Below are 25,263 nucleotides of genomic sequence, written 5' to 3' on the forward strand. Positions count from 1 at the left end.
CTGATTAATCTTACTTTCTTGATTATTCATTTGGTCTATAATATGTCAGCAAATAGTTAAATGTTTCCATCAAAAGTTCCCACATTCCCAGCTAGCATGACTCTAGACATGAGAGTGACATACATCTTTACTTCTTAACTAGCAAGAAAGTAAATGAGCATATATCCCAAAACAATTAAATTAAATTCTTAAACCAAATCCATCAACAATTTGATTAACTGACTAATCATTGCAGCTCTTGTTCTTTAACAGCATTTTGTTGAAGTTGTAGAAGGGGCTGGGATGTTTCCAACATACACTATTGGATTGTCATGTTGTCATTATGTCTACGATGAGGTATTGCAATGGTTATGATGTAATGTAACCACATAATGTGATGATGATGGGGTGGAACTGCAGAGGATTATAAACAAATCTTGTGCAAGGACTGCAAGGGTGTATTGCCCAGCTTTTTGTCTAGTCTTGGAAGCAACAACATGAGGACATGCGAAGGTCAAGGAGATCATCATCATCACATCTAAACACCAAAGTCACACGTAAAATGGTTTATAGGGTTACAGCTATTTCAGACCAATGCTATTATATTAGAGCTGAATTGATTAGTGCTCAAGTAATTTTACAGGCAATAATGCACAATATTTCCCTACATGGGGCTTCTCCAATGTAGGGGTTTGCTATTTTGTCTATTTTATATCACTAGTGCAGTGCCGGTTTGAAATGTGTGCCAGTTCGGAACGGGCCAATTGCTTGGTTCCCAGTATTTTTTACTTTATGGTGTAAAGTCTCACAACAAGATGTCAAACACACACACAAACACACACACACACACACACACACATGCACACACATACACACACACACACACACACACAAACACACACACACACACACACACACACACACAGAGTCCTTGATTGATAGTTAGATTTAAACCATTTATTTCAGTTGTGGACTGTTGCTCAGATGAAAAGGACAGATTAAAACATCTGTGTTGCATTTTTTTTATTTTCTGACTTTTGATTAATTGATAAAATAATCATTACTTGCGACCCTAAATACTATAGCCTGCATATAAACTATTGGTCTGTCTTGTTTGACCTGTTAATTGAGATACTTACTTTTTACAAAATTATACAAAATATGTCTCTAATAAATTATGTTAATATGCCGTTTTAGTTCTTACGAATAAACAAAACATAGAAAGCTACATTTTGAGATCTTAACATAACATTTCCTCTATTGTAAAACACAAAAAAACATTTGATCCACAGAGTGAATGATTAAATCCTTTGACAGTTATGTAGCCTAGAAAATGCACATATCGATATCAGTTTGATCCTTTGATAGTTCTGCAATAACATGATAACATATTTTCCATGACCCTCAGTATCATCGGTAGTGAACCCAGAGGACCTGGAACTGACTCTTTCTCACTTTCTTATAACAACACATGAACCCACAATAAAAACTAGAAATGATCACTGCATGATTTAACTGTCAACTGTTATTCAGGGCGGCCCCCTCAATCTCTGACTGAGTTTTTTGGCAGATGTCCAATGCAAATTGGTCATCAATCGTAGATGCTCCCTCCCTCTCGACCAGCAAACTCCCACACAGAAATACTTCGACGCTTCTGCATGTTGCTTCCTACATTCAGCCTGCTGGAAGCAAAGGCCAAATGTTGACGGTCAAGCTGACAGTTTTAGAGTCAGAAGCTTGAATCAGACAAACTCTGTTTTAGTCTTAGGCTACCAATATCCCACCGAGTGCTGATGAGCCAAAACTGAGAAAAGTACTATGTAAATTTTAAAAGCTAAAGGAACAACACTATGAGAGATGTAAATCTACAGTTTGGTTTGAGCCACATGTTAGTTTCAGATTGTGTGAAAGATTAATGGTTCAAAGACCCCGTAACCTACACAGCTGCAACAGCTACCTGTGTGTGTGTGTGTGTGTGTGTGTTTGCAAATGTGTTCTGAATGTTCAAGATTTACAAAGGAAAATTACATATTATTCGATAATTATGTTTTACACAAGAAAAGTACGATTAAAGTAAAACACACAAGATTTCCCTCACCTTTCGATTTCTGTGTATTGCCATTCTCAAACTTCTTTCTATTCGGGGAACAACTACAAACTTCAAGTTTTGAAGAAAATTTGAATCATGCAATAAGGCAGACATGCTTGGTTGTTTCAGTGAATGATTGTAGAGATTTAGAAAGAATGCTTATGGTATTTATTGTTTAACTGTGACGTTTTGGAACCAATGGGATGGGATTTCTGTGAACAAAGTACACACTGCGGTACACTGGTAAGAGAAAATGACATTTAATGTGTATCCCGCAAATTGAAGTAGCTCATGTTACTGTTTTGTGTGATCATTGTGTGAACAACTTAATTTAATATTTTATTTGGTGTGTTCTTGCAGGGTGCAAAACGCTACCAAAACAAGTTCCTTCCTGAGAACATTTTACAGAGCCACTGAAGACTTATCACAGCCCAGGACGATTGTGATTGGTTTAAATGGCAAACAACCCAGAGCCTTTTATTCCCCTATCCCAGAATGTGTGTGGTATAGCCTGGCAGAGTAAGGTCTGGCAATGTTACTGTAAAAACTAGATGAGCACAAGATAACAAATACACTTTAAAAACACATTCTTTTACAGATGTAATCACTCAGAAACATTTACTACAGAGCTTTTTATTTTAGTGTATGCCAACATATTTTGCAGCAAATATTGTTTTCTCTCTGCATAAATAGGGCTGTTTCTGAGTATTCTATAAACTCAGAATGTACAGTATATACGTTTTTTATTTCAAATTCATATATTTCTCACAGTACAATAAGAAGAGAGACTATCTCTCAACCTAATTGAATGCAGGCTCAGTCACAGCCCTATTTAAAACAATACATTGCTTTTTTTAATGAGCTAGCCAGTTAGCTCAGAAAGCTGTTGTGATCACAATTCTTAAATACCAGTTGTAGCATGTTTCCTACTAGCTAGTATTTTCTCTGGAGTGTATTGATGTTCCCCTATGTTCCCAAGCTCAATATCCTTAATGACACATGAAGGAGACCTTAAAGGTTTATCTCCTTAGCAATGTTTTTTATTCCTTTATGTTCAAGTTTCCCTGGGTAAACATGTTCATATGTACATTAGTTTCAATTCACCCACCTACAGCTAAAGCATATTGATGTTAAACTAAACCTGCACCCTCAAAATTGTGAGTAAGACAGTCTTCTTGACTTTATATATTGATATCTCGACGGTGGCTGAACATATTTTTTACAGTCCATGTTCTTTTGTTCTTTTGCGATTTAAACGTACCAATTTCTTAAAATGTTAGTTTATATCAAGAGCATTGGGATGACTCCTTTTTTCTAGCACTGCCTTTTTTTGCTAGGACTCACAGCTTACCTTTGCCACTTTCGGGTGTGGAATTTCTTTACAAGTGCAACAAAACCAAAGTGAAGAAAGTCAGTCCGTGCGCAGCCACACAGTTCTGAAAAGACTGAGGTCCATCAGACAAGGGAAACACCTGTGTGGGGGCCAGACTACATCTGAGTAGGAGCTTTAAAATGAATCTGTGTAAGAGATGTTTGTCCTTTAATTATCTTGTAACCCTACAGATGCTACACCTGTGTACCATCCATTAATACATATACACAGTTCTCTAATTATTGTAATACACTAGTCTGCTTAGATTCGTTTCTGGGTTTCTGAGAACAAGAATAGTTGGATTGAAAATGTAGGACAGAAATATGTGTGAGTGTGATCATAACATTTTCAGTGTGTGTGTGTGTTTGCAGCACTGTTAACATATAGTAGACGTCCAGGGACATGAGTCAGGTACTGTATAACAGGCTGTGGGTGGAGACGGCTCGGACTGGTGCCAGGAATGTGTGAATGGAAAAGCCTGCAGACTATTGTTCTGCCCTCTGAAACAACTGCTATTTATAGAATTTGGAATAGCAGCTCCACCCCACAAGGGTGGACTGTGGAAAAGAAGCCCAGCCCGTCTGCCGGGAAACACTGGGACATGGTAGTGGTAGGAATAACTGAGAGTACAAACAATGCTGCTTGAAGGCAACTTTACTGCCCAAAGTTTTAAGGAACACATACCTGCACTACCTGTTACTGTTGTTTACCAAAGGAAGGTTTTTAGACTAGAACACACACACACACACACACACACACACGCACACACACATATACAGTGAGGGAAATAAGTATTTGAACACCCTGCTATTTTGCAAGTTCTCCCACTTAGAAATCATGGAGGGGTCTGAAATTGTCATCGTAGGTGCATGTCCACTTTGAGAGACATAATCTAAAAAAAAATCCTGAAATCACAACGTATGATTTTTTAACAATTTATTTGTAAGATGCTGCAAATAAATATTTGAACACCTGTCTATCAGCAAGAATTCTGACCCTCAAAGACCTGTTAGTCTGCCTTCAAAATGTCCACCTCCACTCCATTTATTATCCTAAATTAGATGCACCTGTTTGAGGTCGTTAGCTGCATAAAGAAACCTGTCCACCCCATCCGAATCCAACTACTAACATGGCCAAGACCAAAGAGCTGTCCAAAGATACTAGAGACTAAATTGTACACCTCCACAAGGCTGGAAAGGGCTACGGGTAGATTGCAAAGCAGCTTGGTGAAAAAAGGTCCACTGTTGGAGCAACCATTAGACAATGGAAGAAGCTAAACATGACTGTCAATCTCCCTCGGACTGGGGCTCCATTCAAGATCTCAACTTGTGGGGTCTCAATGATCCTAAGAAAGGTGAGAAATCAGCCCAGAACTACACGGGAGGAGCTGGTGATTGAGCAGGGACCACCGTTACTAAGGTTACTGTTGGTATTACACTGAAGGACGGAAGGTTCCCCTGCTTAAACCAACACATGTTAAGGCCTGTCTTGAGTTTGCCAATGACCATTTGGATGATCCAGAGGAGTCATGGGAGAAAGTCATGGGGTCAGATGAGACCAAATAGAATTTTTTGGTCATAATTCCACTAACCGTGTTTGGAGGAAGAAGAATGATGAGTACCATCCCAAGAACACCATCCCTACTGTGAAGCATGGGGGAGGTAGCATCATGCTTTGGGGGTGTTTTTCTGCACATGGGACAGGAAGACTGCACTGTATTAAGGAGATGATGACAGGGGCCATGTATTGCGAGATTTTGGGGAAAAAAACTCCTTCCCTCAGTCAGAGCATTGAAGATGGGTCAAGGCTGGGTCTTCTTACATGACAATGACCTGAAGCACACAGCCTGGATAACCAAGTAGTGGCTCTGTAAGAAGCATATCAAGGTTCTGGCGTGGCCTAGCCAGTCTCCAGACCTAAACCCAATAGAGAATCTTTTCTCTATTGAAAAATCAATACAAAATCATACGTTGTAATTTCAGGAATTTTCTTTTTAGATTGTGTCACTCACAGTGGACGATGACAATTTCAGACCCTTCCATGATTTCTGAGTGGGAGAACTTGCAAAATAGCAGGGTGTTCAAATACTTATTTTCATCACTGTAAAATATATATACAATATATATACAGTAAGTCTTACATGCTTGCCTTTGTTCGAAATGTTTTAACATATCACTCAAAGCAATTTGTGCTTTAAGTGACACGTTAAAACAATTCGCTACGTTCAGTTGAGACTGTGAGTGGATTCTTTTCTGAGAAATTATTTTCTACTATTCTTCATTGCTTTCACAAACAAACAAACAAGGTCTTTGAATTGTTAAGGTTTACTGCACCTTTGGTCCCACACAGGGTTTCACCTTCAGTAAGGCTCAGGAGGACAGTCTCTCCTTGTCTGTCTGTTACCTGGCGCTGTCAAGATTAGTTTTGTCTCTGTCTCTTCTAGCCTCAAACACAATGCAAACCTATCCTGCAATGGGAACATATGCAGCTTTATTCAATTCACTGAGGATTCTTCCACAGCGAAGTCAGGTCTTACAGAGTTGTGGTTTTTCAAGTCCAATTATTGTTTCACCGGCCTCTTCTCATCTGTCATTAGATCTTGGCATCTATTCTAAAAACAATTCTCAGCCTTTTGCCATTCAATTACACCACAGGGGTTGCTATAGAAACGGTTCCGGAAGGATATGGGCAGTGGGAACGGTGCTGAGGGACTTTATGTTGTGAACTTATCAACAGCTTTAATTGAAAATGGGACTGTGAGTGAACTCATTTAAAAAAGCATTGTGGGGATTATGGTCAACTGCTGATGCTGTGTCTTTATCATAAAGAGGCAATTTGGTGTTTGATAAAGTTTTTTTTATCATGGTAATCCAATTATAACTTCAAAGTGCATTGATAAATAAAAGTACCAGTTTCATTCATGTGGACTGGAACTGATTCAGTCTCTGCAGTCTTTGCAAAGTGATGACACCTAAAGTTGCAACATAGACAGAGAGAAATGTATATGAAGTCTTTAGTTGAGGGAATAAATGTCAGTTTTGCTAAACGTTAAGACTGGAAACTTAGGGAAACAGTTTGCCTGGCTCTTTTAAAAGAATGAAAGCTCCACCTACCAGCACCTCTAAAGCTCACTAAAACACATTCATGTATCTCATTGGTTTGATCTGTGCAAAAACCTAAATGTAAAAACAACAAGCTGAGTTTTTAACTGGAGTTACATCCTTCCTGGAGCCTTGTTGTCATCATGAGGTTGCCAAGCAGACCTTAGTTTGTTTAACTCTGGACAGAGGCAGGGTAGCCATTTCCCCCTGCTTCCAGTCTTTATGCTAAGCTAATTGCCCCCCGGCTCCAGCTAACACAGAAATATGAGAGTGGTGCTGATCTTTTCCCTTGCTTCACGTTGTCTATTTCTAACCACATCATTTCATATGTCAAGACTGTTATATTTCTTAACTTCTGCCAGTCTTATTCTTAGAATGGAAAACAATACTGTCATTATTATGTAACCTGAAGACAATACTTGTAACTCAAATGACTGAAGTTACCTCTCACTTTTATTTATGCAAAAACACACAAAAAGCGCCAGTGTTTTACAGTTATCTCATTTCTAACAAACTCCGACTGAAACCCGTTCAGTTCAGTACAGTGACAGCATCTTCCTTCATTCTGAGTCCAAAGTTGTCTCTGTCAGACTGATGTCCAGCCAGTTCGGCTTCAGGCGCTGCATCCCCTCAGCCATGCAGTGCTGCTGAGCTGGAATTCACCTGGAGGGAGCAGCCTCTGCAGAGGACGGTGTTTACTTAAAACTCACAGCAACTGCAAGGAATTATTTGCTGGATAACTCCCACCATGTTATCCCCTGGTGTCAAGTCTCCCTCAGACTTGCTGAGTATTCAGTTTCATCATGTGCCAAAACTCTAAGGCCAGAACACAAAAAAAACTAAGACAATGTAAAGATATTCCTTTAGCTGCAGCTGGAATGAAGCCGTGTTTATAAGAAACCATCTGTGTTAAGTGTTGGATTTACTTTGATTCATATCACTTTTAACTGGATTCATATTGCATAACTGTTTAGACTTTATAACCAATTGTTCTTTTCTCAATAAGAGATCAGTTTTAATCACTCATTGCTTACAACTCTGACAAAAGGAAGAGTAATTGAGAGGTCAGACTTAAAGAGTGCAGATTTGCCTACCAATAATTAATGCCTTTGTCCATTTACTTGCAGTTAGTCAGAGTGAGCAGAAGTGAAGTAATACCTCAAAGTAAATGTTCTCAGGCAGAGATCTTCAGGACACATAAATACTACATAAACGTAATGACAATGAAATGAAATGGCATTTGCAAAAATCCAATGGGGAGTTATAAAAATAATGTGCTTAAGTCACAGGGCACTTTTTTCATTTGTCGTCTGTCTAAATATAACGTGCTTCTGTCTGTTCTAAATTTTAAACCATTCCATGCTGCCACTCTGCTATCTATTTTTAAACCAATACCAACAGAGATGGCAGCGTCTGGTTTTAAAATAGAGTAATACCGTCTTCACTGTTGGGGAGAAGGTTTCAAACATAGTATTGAAAAAAGTAACATGGTCCAGTTTTCTCTCCAGGTTAAATAAAGCCAAGGGATGCATGTGCTTATTTCCAGAAGCAACCTCGCCTCATGAAGCTGCTATTCACTCAGCATTAATCCAAATGATGCTACTACAAACATTGGATTCACATAAAAGTTACTCCACCCAGCTGAGGTGGCCTTTTTCAAAAACACAACAGCATTTTTTTTTGTGAGGACTTTTGAAACACCAGCCCAACGCCCAACATGGGCACATGAATGTGTTTATAGGGAGGAAAAATGCAAAGCTGCTGAAACCTGAAAGACGAGTCAGATGGCATACAAACAAAGAGTAAGGAAGAAGAATGGGGGGCTAGCTAAGCATGGGGATGCACATACAAATGTTTGTGTTACAAATGGGGTGCGATGGAAACAATGGCAGGACAGAAAAGATCACCCTGAGGACCTGTTGAGAGGACGTTTCAGTCAGGCGTCGACTAGTCACAGTTTTTAGTTCATTTTGGTTTTCCCACATCAGCCTCCATTTGTCTGTCAAAATAGTATTTGCAAACAGGAACAACTTGCTCCCAAAGCAAGAAACCACAGAGATGAGCAACCATGATGTAATCAACATGTAACCTGGAGCAACTGCACTGGCACTTTGTTGACTCATGTTCAGGCTTTAATGACCTTATGAGCCTCAATGTATAGCTTTATAATGATGTACACCATAAATATACAAATGCCCTATGTAAATATCCTAAAGTGGTCTTTTATCGTTGCAAGTTAATCTCATGTTTGCTATACAAAGTGTCACAAGGCTGAAGGCAAACAGATGTGAGCTAACATTCAAAGGTAGTTAAACAGCTTGTCATAAGAGTTATTGTATACTGTGTATCTTGTGTTAAGATGTTTAAGAAAAACCCTTATATGGGCTCAAGCAACAGTCCCATGCTTCTAAGTTTTGTGCTACAGTTGAGCCCAAACTTATTTTGTTTGCCCTCCGGTGACACTTATGCACAGTTAATATGTTTTTATCCTACACATTTTCATGTACGATTCGTATGATATTGTACCGTGCTGCGCTTTGAAGTTAACCGCGAGGCCCGGTTGTTTATGCGGCTGTTGCAGTTAAGTTTAGCTGACAAAAGGTAACCGTCATGCGGCAATGCCAGTTTAAGTTTAGGCACCAATATGACTAGATAAGATTAGCAAAAAGACTGGGGTTTAAGTCCTGTGTTCAAGTGCGTTACTTTTGTAGCTGTGCAAAAGGTTTATAGCCTGTTTTATGTGATATTTATAGAATTATTTATCTGGTGGTACAACAGGTCAAACAAGAGGTCAAAACTCCAGTAGTAGTACCAAAAACAACTGTTGTCGGACTTACATGTTTCGGCTTGTCGGCCTTAAGGCCTTTGTGGCCTAATAACAATGTGAAAGCGGATGCAATCAGTGATGGAACTGTATAAAATTATTACATGGATCTTCAGCTCCTTTCATCTTGATGGAGCCTTATAGTGACAACAATGAGTAAAAATGAGTTCTGCTCAAGGTTTAACTGTCCAGCCGCAACTTCACTGCTTTGGTTCACTCTCACTGCTGAAGCTGTTTTTAGTGTAAACAGCTCTATACAATTACTGTACACTTCCTGCTCAGCGCCAAACAGCAGACAAACAGTTAGTGAATAGCTAGTGAACATAGTAAATCATTTAGCAGCTAAAAAAAAAACATTTTTCCCTCAGGAGTTGGTGGAGAGTTAAAAGAGAGTGAATATTGGATTTGCATTCATCAGGTGGACAGAAACACGACCCTGTATGAATGATAATGTCTCTCCGTGTCTGCTGGATGTTTAAATAATCAACAGTTTGCTGACAAGTTCAACATATCAACTTAAAATGAGTTAACAACAAACACAGGACTTTTTAACCAATAGGCCAGTGTTTGTGTCTCGTGTGAAGGCAAAAGTCGACATTGACTCATTTAAACACTTGACGTTAGTTATGTACGTTAAATTCTAACAACTTAATTTAACCTGATCTTGTCCTGAACCTAACCATGTACTTTTGTTTAAATTCACAAAATTAACAATGCGTTGAAGTCTATTGGACTACCCAGCACATTGAAAAATTATGCCAAAGCGTCCTGACCATCCGTTGTTTACGTGACGAGTTGAGAGTTAGTCTAGTTACTTGAGAGTAGAGGGTTGAGGGTAAAAAGCTTTCAGTGCATATGTTTATGTTAAGTATAAGTTTTGTCATGTGACTTCTTTTGAAAGGGAATTACCACCACATGCCTATAATTCCTTTAATTAAAGCCTTCTTTCTATGGCTCAGCTACAACTGGCAACTACGGAGGAACACCATCAATCAAACGTCGCCGTCCTGGACTTAAAGGGGAAGTTAAAGCACAGCTTTGTTTAAGATAGATGGGGGTTATCCACATGATGGGATTTTGCAACCATCCTTATGAGAAACAGTAACCAGCACATACCTCTGCAGTGTGGGCTTAAAGCATGAAACAGTCCATAGTGACAGCCAAGCAGTTTTGTAGAATCCATCCCTTCACTTAGCACATTTAATCGCTACTTTTGCAAGGGAGATATTTTAGTCGCTGACATTTTGATTGTCAATGTTTGGCATGTGGTGAGCTGATAATTCATGTTGAAAAGCTGACTAATTGGGCACCACATCCAAAAGGCTCTCTGTCACTGGAGGCTGTCCAGAGTTAAGGTGATTTCATGCAACTGAAGAGATAATTCACTTCAAATTTTGCTCAGCACAGCACAAGATATTCATGTGACTTTCCTGGCCTCAGTGCTACTCCTAGTCTCATTGTAGTGTTGAATACAACATTTTTACATTTGAAATTGTTACTATCACTATCTAACACAGATTTTTAAGAATAAAATCTTAATCTTTTAATTTTCTTTTCTGCAATCCTGGTTAAAAACATTGCCAAAAAGAGACCTAGAATGAAAGGAGTCACGGCCAGTGTTGCTATAGTCTGTCTCGAGCACATTTGCATACTGTAAATGTATGCAAATAAACAGAAAGCTACTCAGTGTGCATGGACCTTCCTGCCACCACAATCTGCAGCATCATAGGAGTAATGTGATTGTCCTCTGATCTACAGAGAATCTAATGTGTAGTGAGAAAATAAATCCAGGACTTGAGAAAACACGTATACTCGTGGGACAGTGGAGTCTCCACGGATGGCAACGCAATGTTCCTCTGCACTTTTTTGTTGTTCGCAGTTGATATTAAAACTACTGTGAAGAAATATGTGTCTCTTTACACATTGTGTAGGGTGGATTATCAAAGAGTTTTAGCTAAAAAAAATACCCAGCTGCCTGCTTCTTGAAATGATGCAGATGAGAGCCGTAAGAGTGACAAATCAGAGAAGATGCTGCTGTAAAACCAAAACAATGAGTAAAATATGAACACGGTGTGGAGCTTATGATGACTGGAGATTCATGTGAGTTCATCACTACAAGCGTCACTTTCACATTACATATGAATTGTTCCATTGATAGCGTAAAAATATTGATTAGGGCATCTTTAAAGATATAAAATTAGTTACATGTTTATGTGTTCCGCAGACATTTTGGTTCTTCCCAACTCCGGGATACACAAAACCCAACAGATAATTTTATGGACAATCCTTCATGCTTTAAACACAATAATGTTTAAATAGTCAATGTTTTTGCTTAACATTGTACTATTTCATTCGTAGTTATTTCTAACAAAAAATTCATTTACGTAAGTAAAACATTCAGAAGTTCTCTTGCCCTGGGGCACAATCTGAGAGGAAACATATGAGAGATGGCTAAGATATTATGTGAAATTCTGTAGAGCCTCCAGAGACCATTACACACCACTTACCATATTTATCCCATGAAATATTCAGGCAGCACTTTTCCCAGTAAACACACAACCCATTCTTGAAAATGCAACTGAACTAAAAGCTACATGTGAACATATGGTCGCTTGACAAACTCAGCTGCAGTGGAACAGCAGCCTGGAAAGGATCTTTGTTCATTGAGTGGAGTGAGTATGTGTGCCAATAAACCACATCTTTTATATGACACAGAGGAATTAAGTATTATAATATCTGCAAGGACAACATGTCAAAGTTATTATATTTTCAATCAGATGCAAGCTAAAAACAGAATTGAGGACATTGCAAAGGCTTTTTAAATAACTTCTCCACATATTAGTTTGGAAAGGTCTCTTTCCTCCTCTTTCGCTGCCAATGTTGCCAGTAGGGGAGGAGGAATAATTTCAGTCTCTGTATATAAAGGCTGGTGTGCCCTGTTCTTTTTTCCTCATCCTGTAATTCTGACGATGCAAGTATGAAAGCTTCCTTCCTGTCTGGGAAATTACATGCTAATGGCCTGCTCTTCCCTCTTTTCTAGTCCTGTATCACAGCTGTCTAATGAGAGCATCAGTGTTAAAGTGTTAAGTGGCTGCTGATGATGGACGCCTTCAGTTTTATCAGCTGCAAGCAACTGATTAGTTCTTTAGAAATTATCTTTTTTCTTTGGACTATCTCAATCTGTCTTTGTCTGCAGATGTCCATATGTAGATTTCTGTTCCGCATCCTTTAGTGATAGAAATATTCTCAATTTATATCTCATTGTTTAACAACATGCCGACCAAAAAATGCACTTTCAGTCTAAACACTGCTATTCAGTTTACACATATTTAAAGATGCTCTAAATAATGTTTTTAGCCATGCTAGCAGTGCTGGTCTCTTGGTCGGTCCACCTCTTCATCCGAAATGAAATATCTCAACAACTGTTAGATTACAATTACTTTATTTATTTATTTTATGTGTTTTGTTTTTTTACAGACATTCATGGACAAAAGATGAATCTTACTGACTATAGTGATCCTCATGACTGGACTTTACCTACAGCACCACCATGCGGAGAAAGCGGTTGTTTTTAGTGATGAACCCAAAGAGAATTATCCAAACCCAAAGAGAAAAGATTAACAATGAATATTACTATTGTTCATTGACATAGTACTACAATTCATCAATAGTACACCATACATTTACTATCCAACTGGGACATTTTGGGAGTGATTGTGGCAGGATTGCTGTGGACTAAGTAACACAACACAGGGTGATACACTGGAAAGAGGAAGTAAAATGTAGCCATGTATCCAGCAAATTAAAATAGCTCACGTATTGTGTGCACAGTTAACTTGATTTAATAATGTATGTAGCATTTTCTTTTATTGGGATGCAAATATTACACCAAAACATGTTCCTTCCTGAGACCATTTCGCAGAGCCACGTATTTGCGTCTGGAGCTTAGCAAAGCCCAGGACAATTGTGATTGGTTTAAAGAAATGCAAAAAAAAAAACTGGGTGTTTTTTTCCTCTTATCCCACATGTATGTGTGGTGTAGCCAGACCCAATGTGGTGGGGAGATGGGTCTGGTAATGAAATTGGCATGACAAGAAAATGCACAGATGCATGACTGTTGCATACTGTAAATACATACAGGAATCATCCAAAATAAGAAACCCTGAGCATTTAAGTTCCTTTGCTCAGTGTATTAAGAGGACTCAGTCAGTGTTTTTCTTATTCACAGAGAAGTGCAACATATGTCCAGAGGGTGTGAACCTTGCAAACAGGTTTTCTAGACATTGAATATGTGGAATCTTAATGTCTTCTTCACCGGCATCTTATGAGACACTTATTTCATGATAGTTTTAAAGTGAGCTGAAAAGGAATGTAAATATACAGTGCACACCTTCAGACAAGCTGTGTATTACTAACTCACTTCAGTTTTATCCTTCTCTATTCAAAGTGGCACATTCCAAACAGAAATGCAAATCAAGTGTTAATATAAATAAGGCCTGCCATCTGGCTTCTTTTGTTGAGAGGATAGTTTTTAAGTGTATTTCCTTATCACAGTCCTGAAACAGGGAAAAGTGGAATTGTCACACACATACAGCGAGTGTAACTGAAGTCTGTAAGAAGATTGATTTGCATAAGCACACACAGCCTAAGCAAGTTCTTGTGAAACAGCTTTCAAGGAAACGAGTGTATAACGACTTTACCTCTGAACATTGCAGAGGTTTGAGTCTTTATGACTATAAAGAAGTCTACATGATTTTTAATGTACTAAAGAATGTTTGGTAGTAACCTCAATACCTACAGTAATCCTCAAGTCTTTTGAAATGAATAAACCCTTAGATTTCTCTCTTTCAAAGTCTCTGAGGGATTAAAATGACCATGCAAGATAAAGATGGTTGCTTCATTAAATCCTAGAAATTCTACTTCTAAAATAGTCTTTGATGCTGCATAATTCACTGCACGTTCATTTAACATCACATACATACAGTTTGACAGTTTGGCAGTTTGGTGTGAAGATCTCCACTCCTGAGCAAAATTAAAATTTTTAACATACAGCACTTTATTTTCTGCATACTGGACTATTTTTCTGCAACAATTTGTTGCAGAGTTCTTAATATATGTACAGAAAATTACAATAGTTTATGGGTCGGTTGCACTGGCCAGCTGGTTGTTGTGTGTGTTAATGAGACAGTGCCACACCTGCTAACACCTCTCATAATGAAAATTACAGATGTTTAAAAAACATGTAAAATATTATAACTATTTTCGCAGTTAATGCACCAATAAAAAAGGACAAAGGACAATTACTACAAATAAATGTTTGCCATTTTCTCCAACTAAATTTCAGAGGTTGAAGCTCAGGTTTTCCCTGTATGATAAATGTATGCCTTAAAACTCTGTTATAACCATTGTAAATATATGAAAGCAGCCAAATATTCACATATTAATGGAGCTTCTAGTCTAAGAATAATCTTATTTAAATGAGACAAGAGAGAGGAAATGATATCAGAGATGTGATCTGGTTTTACTGCTGCAGTGTAGATAAGTGCCTCATGTCACTGAGGAGTTTATCTTACTACAACATGTATAAAAAGGTGGAAGAAATCAGAAGTTAAAAAAACATGTTTCAGTAAAAGTGTATCTTATATTGGACCGACTTGACGTTGTCTGCACAACGTTTAAGTGCACAAAGGAAACCAGGTTACTGGCACAAGGCAGATTGAAAGAGGATTGTGTAGTTGTAGCCTATGGGAAGCTGGAAATACACACAGACACACACACAGACACACACACACACACACACACACAAACACACACACACACACACACACACACACTCTAATTACCTGAGGGTCTGCTTCTGCTAAGCCAATCAGTGTTTAACTGGCCTCCTCTGCCTTTTCTGGCCTCAGGAAGAAACATCTGTTAGTATAAGACATTTATTGAAATCTACTTCCCCCTTGTGGCTGCTGTTAATGTTGCACCAATAGAAAACATTGATTTGTTAGACTGGATTGAAGTTTAAAAGGTGAAACCTTCTAAAACTTCCAAACCTGCAACTCTTAAATGGATCAACACACAGATTAGCACATGGACTACTTTTTTAATAACTTGCAATACGCCTATACAGTGTCAAAATACTCTATGACAAGTAAAAGTCATGCATTAAAATGTTACCTAAATAATAGCATATAATCAAACGTTAAAATAGTATGATATGAATGTAGAAAAATAACCCATGTGTTAGTATAAATTGGTTTATATCATTAGATTACTGTTATAACTGAGTAGGCCCTACAGCATTTTAATAGTTGATTGAGGTGGAGCTAGTTTTTAAATACTACTGGGTAGTTTAATCTATAACAATGAATCATATTTTATAAGCTTGTCATATTGGTTGTGTCAAATTATAAATAGCAAATAGCTGTCAGATAAATGTAGTAAAAAGTGCAACATTTTCCTCTGAAACGTAGTGAAGTAGAAGTAGGCTATAAAGTGTCATGTAATGGAAATAAATGAGTCAAATACAAGAAGGACCAAAGTTACTTGAGTAAACTGAAGGCTACCGCTGATTTCCTTAAAATGTCATGATACAAAAATCTGCCTTTATGGATGTATGGACTGTTCGTTTTTTAATAAAAGGGCTAGCGGCGAAGTTTTGAGATCAATTAGTCAAAAATAACGTTAATATAACCCATTCCTTCGCCAGCTAATCATTTTTCTATGTCCCTCCAAAATGAATGACAAAAAAGGCATGACCTCAATTTGTAATGGTTTCTGTAGACCACTGTTTGTGCTCGGCAAAGATGTACCAGGGACCGTTTGGTATTTCTGGAATGGACCACCAGAGGGGGGGGGTCATGTTTTTTTTCATTTTTTGTTGAAGGGAGGGTCATCCAACGTTTTTTTAGTCCAGGGGGAAGGCTCACCCAACTTTTGTATTCATGAAACAGCAAATTTCAAACAAGCTTGTTTGGTGCAAACTTTTCCATGTGGCTCTCGGCCCCCCATCGCTAGCAGATAGGTCTGACCCAACAACAATCGCAACCATAGACCGTATTTTTGATTGCAACATGACAGCAGCCACTACTTTTTTTAAAGGGCGTGAGCACGCACAGAGGAATACATAAATCGGTGCCTATGATAGAGGACTGACAGATTTACACATTACAATATATTTACATGTGTGTCAAAGTCAGACGCGTGTCTTTCTGCCCTTTCACCGTGGGCGGTCAGCGAGCTTGTTACGCCCGCAATAATTGTGGAGCAGTATAACTCGAAAAACCAAATGTCATGTCTTATAATGGAAATACTGTATGTGTTGAGTTATTTAAACAAGACACCGGTGAAATAAACGCCTCTTGTCCTCGAGTGCCTTGAGAGAGCTCCAGCCAGCTCACAGCGGGGTCTGTGAAGCTGGACAGCCAACCCCGATCTACTGCAGTCAGGTGTAATTGGGCATGTCAGCGACCAACACAGTCTCAAAATACGATGGTCACAGAATTTGTTGTTACACCGGCTGTCACGTCAGACTGTGGAGCTTCTGCAATCCGACACAGTCAGAACAAATTTGTAATAACCAACATTTTTTGTTAAACTGCTTGAGCCCCACATAGTTGAATTCTCGCTTAAAAAAGTCTCATAAGTGAATTTAGTAATGAAATAGCAGACGAACAATGCATGAAATTTCCAGTTGTGTCCAATGAGGAAACCCAAACGGGGACCATAGCGCAAGCTGTAGTTCCATTGAGACAACCTGTAGGAGGACCGAGGTGGGAACAGTTCTCTAGTGTTTGAGTCATAGGCCTATGGGTTATTGCTATACAGTGTGCTTTGTTTAATGGTCTCAATGTTTTATTGTTTTATTTCATGTGAATACTAGTTTACTAGAGGAGTAACTTAACAGGCCTACTTGAAGTAGCCTTATGCAATAAAACAGGGAATCTACTGAAATGGCCACCATAAGAAAGCAGAGGTTAAGGCGTGTGTTTAATTGTTAAAAAAAAAAATAACACGTGAAAGAATAAATCTATTCTACATTTAAGACAACACACATGGAATAGTCTATCATTGATACCAAAGAGGTGTTTTTTTTCACTCACCTGCGGGGGGTTCCTGACACACACAGACGCGTGCTCGAGAACACGTGAGGGCCCCCTCATTACTTGATTGCTGCTGCTGGTGTTGTCATGGGTGATTTGTTTACTCCGCCCACCTGTGTGTCCTATAATAAGAGTATAGCAGCCTCGTCCTCCTCACACGGAGCTCAGCGGCTCCACACACAGCTGCCTTACTGAACATGGACGCCAACATTGTTGTAATGGGGACAGAAAGCGTCGGGAAATCAGGTAAACACGTCTGAAGCGGATAAATATAGTTTTAGGTTGGCCCTATGCATGTTTCTGTTACACATGCGTTAACGCTTTTTGTTTTTCAGCGCTGACTGTGCGTCTTTTAACTCGAAGATTCATCGGAGAGTACGGAGATATTGGTAAGTGTCTGTTTTAGTAACATTGATGAAATGCAACTTTTTTACTTTCATCTGACTTTCCATTAACTTCACGTTTGTCCTGCAGAATCCATCTACAGTCACAGTTGTATGGCAGATGGGAGGGAAGTCACTCTCAATGTTTGGGATTCACCTTATTCTGAGGTAAGGTAGAAATAACTATCTGACCATTTTTATCAATGATTTATGATAGAATGCTTTATTCTGCTGACAAGCTGTGCTGTGGTCGATGCAGTATAGGCCTAGGCCTACTCCTCAAATCCTCAAATTAAGAAAAAGTAGAAAAAGGCAATGTAAACATACTCTATTACAAGAGAAGTTTCTTCATTCAAAATTATATGCAAGTATAAGTTTAGCGAAATGGGCCTATAGCCTAAAAGTCCCTTTCATACCACTATTATCATATTGTTTAATTATTACTGATACCCTAATGTGTAAACTGCATTTAAATGTGGGATGCAGCTAATTTTAACTACTGGGTAATTTTATCTATAATAATCTATCACGTGTTTGTGTGTAAAATCTGAATCTGGAAAAAGTAACTAATAAGTACAGCTGTAGTGCAGTAAAAAGTACAATATTTCTGTCTGAAATTTAGTGGCATAGAAATATAAAGTAACACAAAATGGAACAAACTCAAATAAACTACAGGTATTTGTACCTAAGAACAATGTTTGAGTTAATGTATTTTGTTACTTTTAAACCTAAATGATCTGATGTTTACAGGATTTTTCCATGGAGACGTCACTCTTTGAGAAGAAGGTCCAGTGGGCAGACGGCTACGTTCTCGTCTACAGCATCTGCGACAGGGCCAGTTTCAACACCGTCAGCAGGCTCATTCAGACCATCAAGTCCACTAAAGACTATCTGAAAGCAGACAAAGCACCCATAGTGATTGTGGGTAACAAGAGGGACCTGCACCATAGGCGAATAGTGCTGAGCGAGGAGGGCCAGATGCTGGCTCTCAACACGGACTGCCTCTTCTACGAGGTGTCAGCGGCCGAGAACTATCACAGCGTGCTCATGGTGTTTCACGGGCTGTTGGACAGGGTGAAGGACACCAAGCTGACAATGAAGAGGCCCCTGGGGTTCAGGGGTATAGTGAAAAGCATGTCTGCAGTGTTTGCCAGAAGACGGACAGACTCTTTTTAGTCAGACCGCAACAAGACAGAAGACAGAAGATATGCATGAGAGAGGTTACACATTACATGTGTTTGACTGGATGGATATCCGTCTGTCAGTGAACTTTTACCATGTTAATGCGCCAAAGGTAACCATGAAGTCTCCTGAGTCTACTGCAGAGATGGGAGCTGCTTTTCGTTGGAAAGTATGGAAGGACTCCAGAAAGAAAAAAGCCATTAAGCTTTATGGACACAAAGCAATGGTACAGATGTTTTTTGGTGACAAGTTTTGAGGTTAGCTGCACTTCAAGCCACACAAAACTGATGGAATTACAATCTCAATCATTTTACAGATGCTTGACATGTAATACGTATACTATTGAGTGCAACAAGGTATGCATTATGTTTAAGCTGTGGCTTAAAAATAAGACATTCTACACAAAAACTGAATGTGCCTTTAGTCATGATAATGACCAAAGGTTGGGAAAAAAAGCTCTTCAATTCACAAGTGAAACGTTTGTGGAAAAAGTGACTGATAAGTGCTCAATCATGTTGAAGTAAAACATACATATTGGTAGTAATTCAAGTCTAAACACCATAAAGCAAAATACCAAAGTGTTTTCTATATTTTTGAGCTCTGATATGTTTGATCAATAATTATGGGTCCTGTATTGTTTGTCTAAACATGTCTTTATGTCTTACAAGGATTTTAATAAAGCATAAAATTTGATTTTTATTTGTGTTGATTCTAAAAATCTGTTAACATGATTATTCAGTAATGAGAAAACCATCATACCTTTATATGGAGTCAGATAAAAAGGCTAGATTTAGTAGAAATTTAGTGGCTGGCACTTGATCAAAATGGAGGCTTATGGACTATATTCATCGTATGCATTACATCTCAAAGTAATGGTTAGGGCTATGTATCAATCCTTGATACCTTGATACTTAATGTAATAAATAAACTGGTTCTGAGTAATATTGAAACTTCTCCAGTCAAGCAATACCTGAATTTAAACATTTTTGTACCTAGATATTTAAACAAAATCAATGAATGAATAAAGTACTCCAATGGAGCTCAGCGCAAATTCTTTCAAAAATTCTTCTAAATAACTTCAATCACCATTATTTCTTCCTCAAACTATTCAGCTGTTAAGAGGCGTTCACTTTTCAGTAAATCAACCAAAATTGGCCACAAAGTTCATGATCCAATCACAGCATGACATCCTGGTTTAGATGTCTTCTCTCCTTGCTATCAGCTGTCTTTTCAGGCAAACGTGCAACCCTCCTCCGCCCCTTCCACCTCCGGGCTTCATCACCCACGGCAAAAATGTTCGGTCTCTGGGTTCTTTCTCTACCAATACCAGTGTCTAGGCTCCAACGATGGAGTCTAATCCCCACAGATTCTGTACATTTATATATGTTAATGTACAACAAATATTTGCATATCTGCAACAAAGTCTCTCCCGATTGAATTGGTATCAGCATCACTTTAGGGGTACTGGTGTTGGCACTGGCATCAACCTAAAGTCACCAGGGACCGGGTAGGGACTCTTGTGTTTGAAGAAGCTGGATAAGAGTTGCATCCTCATTTGTGGGAGTATGTGGAATATTTCTATGATGGACACATGGAGGAAAAGACCCATGCTCAGCATTGTGCCTGTACTGACAGCCAACAGCCATGCTCACATTTGACACAGCTCTTGTATTTGTGGATGTTCAGTCCAAAATCAAAGACCAAGCCAAAAACAGTTAACTGAGTGTTTGTTTAGTCATGAGAAGGAGATCGAATATATTAGTTTTAGTGTTCAGTTTATTGAGTCCACATAGATGATATTGTCTGTAAAACATCCACATATTTGAATAAACCTTTTCACTTCTCACCCAGTCTTCCCCACATCCTAAATCATGCTGACACATCAGACCCATCCTCTTTTCCAGTGAGGATCTGTGAATTCCTCTGTGAAACTAGGAGACCACTTCCCACATGAAAAAATCCTCTAATTTGTGGCTGGCCTGCTCCAGTAAACTTGGTCTGACCCCTCAACATTCGGCAGCAGACACGTCTTTTTTTTTCTTTTCCTCCCTTCAACCTCTGTTGTTTGGTGTCAAGAAGATGTCCATCTGTGTGGCTATTAAGGCAGCAGCACGGGAGGTCAAATGGCAGGTAATCTGGTGCCAGCGCCCCTCTCCTCTATTTTTGTGTATGAGGAATCTGACAGGAACAAGGCACGGGTTAACAATGTAAGACTGGGGCAGTCTGGCCCCTGCAGGTCCTCGTCACAGTCTCTGGTCACTTCACAGCATGACCCAGAATAAACTGAAACCTGACAAAGATATTTCACATACAAGAGCTGTTTTCATGTGTCTCTCTGTGCTGGCACAGTAACATCAACAGTTACAGGGAAGAAGCAAGATTTCTGCAGAAAAATGTAAATATGTAAAAAAGACATTTCCAAACCACATCGTTCGGTTTGAGATTAATTTTTTTTTGATTCAAGCAAGAGATGGGCTGAAACCACTCATCATGCCACTGAATGAGGAAAATGAATTTGGAAAAATGTAAATGATAAATTACAAAATAACATCAGCATAATAACTAGCATCTCACGTCACAACCTTTGAGATGAAACTTCTTCAACAATATTTTGTGCACAAAGATACTTTTGGGACACTTAGCACACTAAATATAAGATTTATTTATTTTGTAAATTCCTGCAAATGCGCCAGTGTTAACTAGTTGGCTAATTTTCGTATTAATTTTAATTAATATGCACTTAACACATGTCAACTGGCACAATGGGAAAACAAATCCGGCATTTTGACATTTGTGTTTGTAAAAAGCTTTCAAATGGCATCTGTGAAGCACTTTCCACCGTTAAATACATTTTATGTACGGCATGAAGAGTTGGCAGACTGTCATGAAAATGCGTTGTGTGCACAGTATTCTTGGCTGCTCATCCCATGGTAACAGTACACGTTGCTTGCATCATACTAATGTTACACACGTGCAGCATGTTACATTTGATGCCCCTCAAAGAGCTGCACATCATCATGTATTACATCCAACACTCATACGGTACAAAATAGCTGTGTGTCCTCCAGTATTTCAAGAAAGACTTGTGCTGCTGGTCTTTATAGCTTCACACTTCAAAGCCTCACAGCACATCTCACATATCTATCACACTCATCTAAAAGCCACTCATTCTCAAATACCTTGCTGGTGTATGACATACTTCTGCCTTCAGATAAGCCTATATATGTTGCAAGGCAAGAATTAGTCAAGGTACAGTAAGGTTTGCCTGCCTGATGGTATTGGAGAGATCGGTTGCAGAAAACAGCAACCCGACACTGAACTCATGCATCAGTCTAGTTGTGAAAATAAACTCTTTTCCATGTCACAAAGACATTTTGTACAATGAATGTCATCGTGCATCCATGGGGAATTAAAACACAGTTTTTATTCCAATTTCTACCAAAGTAAAAGCTTTTTGGAGGTGCTGGAGCTGAGATTTCATGTACTGTGGCATGAAATAAAAGGCATCTGCTCACTCTGACATCTGCAGTTCTCATTTAATGAAGGAGCTCATTTGAGCATTGATGCTTGAAGAAGATCCATTACTGAAAGTTCACTTTGAAACAACTTGTTTTCTGTTCAGGGGATCATGAGAGCCAAAATGGATCTTAACTGGAATCCTTTCAAACTCCAGTTGAAACAGTTTTGAAGGGTGAAGAGGGAGGATGGGTGATCAAGTGTCTTTTATTATACATTACGTCTGCCGAGGAGGATACATTGTCAGTTTGGCTTGTTTGTTTTTAGTTGTTTGTGTGTTTGTTTGTCAGCACGATTATGGGAAAAAACAACTAGCCAGATTTTTTATCAAAATTGGTGGAAGGCTTTTGCCAAGGAAGAAGCCATTAGACTTTGGAGTGGATCTGAATCATGGGGCAGATACACACATTATTTTCACTTTTGTTAACTTTGCGTGATAGGGCATGGCCTTGGCTTTTTTTTTTGGTTTATGGCACCCTAATTCTAAATTGTACTTTCTGTTTATTGTCTGCATCATTGTACATGCATTTTGTATTTCCCTGATCTATTTGTAATTATTTTCATAAAAGCCTATGGGGACAATTGTGCGGATCAGCTTGGGCTGTGAACAATATGATAGTCTATTCAGCAAATATTGTGTACTTGTGTGTCTGTCTCTTCTTACTTTTCGTATTACACACCACATCCTATTATACCTGAAAGTGATCTGTTGAGTCAGAATTTTTAGACTGCATCACTGGGGTTCAATACTTAATGTCTTGTTTCTGAAACCAACTAGAGGTAGGAAGTGCTTCAGGACAAGGCACCGGACCACATTTAATTATTGGAAACTAGATGTTGTGGTTAGCAACCAAGTTTACAACCTGCTTTCAAATAAGCCCAGGGCAAGAAACCAGTCCACACATCATTATACTGCTCTAACTAGCCTGTGTCACTGTCCGTGGGTCAGAGTTTTGCACAAATCTTCAACATGGTTTTCTCCAACAGAAACTGTGGGTTTTCACATGAAGAAGTGGCTTTAAAATCTCATGTAGAAACTTAATTGCTGGTGATCACTGCTAGAGACCATGCTACAGTGGAACAACTGGTTTAAGGTTTGAGACTGATACTGAGCTGGTGTTTAAATACTTGTGGCCTGTCTGCTATTTGTAACAACAGTATCATGAATCCCCTCCTCCAAAAATGCATTTTCTACCCACAAGCAATCAGCAGTTTGTTTACAACACCATTTAGTCCACTTGAATCCCAGGAGTTGATCAGCTCCTGAGAGCATGGTCTCAGTGCATCTGGCACTACAACTCATTCAAAATAGCATATCGTGACTCTCACCTTTTAAAATTTAGTCAAATAGTAACCAAATCATTGGACTCTGACTGGATGCTTTGAGCCAAAGTCACTTAATAGAAGAATGAGGTGAGTAAACAATGAAGTACTCTGTAGTATCCATGAAAACGTATAAAGAGCACTCCTTAAGTTTCCTCAGAAAATACTTAAGGCCTTAAAACAAACCAAGATCATGCAATGCGCTCACCAGCAATAGTTTTGACATTTTAATGTCTTGATTAGTTTTAATTTACAACACAGTCTGTGGATTGTAATCCAAATGTTTCTGAGGCAGTTGATGATTATGCCAGATCTACCTGCGGGTAATCTCTGTAAAGAAACCTACCAATCTTCTGTTTACAAGGAATACAATCAGCATGAAAGATATCTGTATTTTCTGATTTAACAGCCAACTTTAACTTTAGAGAAATCTGACATTAACTGAAAAAGGAGAGAAACAACTAACAGATATACAATCTAACACATGCATCAATGTCTCATAGCTTCAGGTCACGTTTTAGACCTCTGCTGAGTGCTGTTTCCTGCCTGGCTGGCAACATATTTCAAGAAACAAAATCTATGCTGTAACACAATGTCATTTTCTCATTTACTTTCCTTATTAAATACAAGCAGGGTTTATTTCATTTCTAGGTAAGCAACTTAAATAGGATGCATGGGCTTGGAGGTCAGCAAGTACAGCAAACTGGTAAACAAAGAAGTAAAAGAAACGGTGAGATTACAGAATGACTGTATTGCGTTTATGAACAAATATAAACAAAACTGTGATTATTAGTTTAAAGTTCACTGGGATCAAATGTTTAAATATCTTTACTTTTCTACTATTTATACAAGTTATAGTCTTGTTGAAATAGACATGACAGAACACACACACACACACACACACACACACCATCATTTCATCATTTCATCATTTTTATTTAAAAAAAATAGTTTGAGAATTTGGAATACGTGTTTCCTTCCTTTACTGCTGGGCATTAGATGAGGAGGTCAATACCACTCTAACATGTACATTTAGTATGACACTAGAGCCAATAGCTGGTTAACTTAGCTTAGCATGAAGACTGGAAACAATAGGAAACACCTAGCTTGGCTCTGTCCTAAGGTAGCACAATGTGACATACCTGATTTTTACCTGAAGTTATGTGCTAGACTACTTCTTGTCCTAGATAAGTTACTTCCTGGAGTCTACTCTGGTTGCCTGTCAACTGCTCCTAGTTTAAAAATAGTCTCACACATCACCTCTCATAAAACAGCACCTTGTACATTTTTAGTTCTGAGTTTCTGGAAATGAAACGTTATTATATTAGGTCTGTATTTAGCATACAGACCTAAGAGTGGTATCGATCCTCTTGTCTAACTCCTGGCAAGAAAGCA

General features: G+C 38.6%; 1 protein-coding gene and 2 long non-coding RNA genes across 3 annotated transcripts; 2 read left to right on the forward strand and 1 right to left on the reverse strand.

The window, feature by feature from the left end:
• The first annotated feature begins 693 nt into the window (after positions 1–693).
• On the forward strand, positions 694–22,599 carry LOC117948579. Its single transcript, XR_004657486.1, has 3 exons — positions 694–750; positions 9,403–9,408; positions 22,588–22,599. It is a non-coding gene; the product is annotated as an uncharacterized LOC117948579 (long non-coding RNA).
• On the reverse strand, positions 11,333–25,004 carry LOC117948578. Its single transcript, XR_004657485.1, has 3 exons — positions 24,934–25,004; positions 21,023–21,027; positions 11,333–11,343 (listed from the first exon to the last, which is right to left on the reverse strand). It is a non-coding gene; the product is annotated as an uncharacterized LOC117948578 (long non-coding RNA).
• On the forward strand, positions 17,499–19,726 carry si:dkeyp-59c12.1 (uncharacterized protein LOC555379 homolog). Its single transcript, XM_034878271.1, has 4 exons — positions 17,499–17,710; positions 17,800–17,853; positions 17,939–18,015; positions 18,598–19,726. Exons 1-4 carry the CDS (start codon positions 17,662–17,664, stop codon positions 19,021–19,023), a joined length of 606 nt encoding a protein of 201 aa, XP_034734162.1. The 5' UTR covers positions 17,499–17,661; the 3' UTR covers positions 19,024–19,726.
• Positions 25,005–25,263: the final 259 nt, after the last annotated feature.

Source organism: Etheostoma cragini, chromosome 8 (assembly GCF_013103735.1).
Source record: "Etheostoma cragini isolate CJK2018 chromosome 8, CSU_Ecrag_1.0, whole genome shotgun sequence".
Lineage (NCBI taxonomy): Eukaryota > Metazoa > Chordata > Actinopteri > Perciformes > Percidae > Etheostoma > Etheostoma cragini.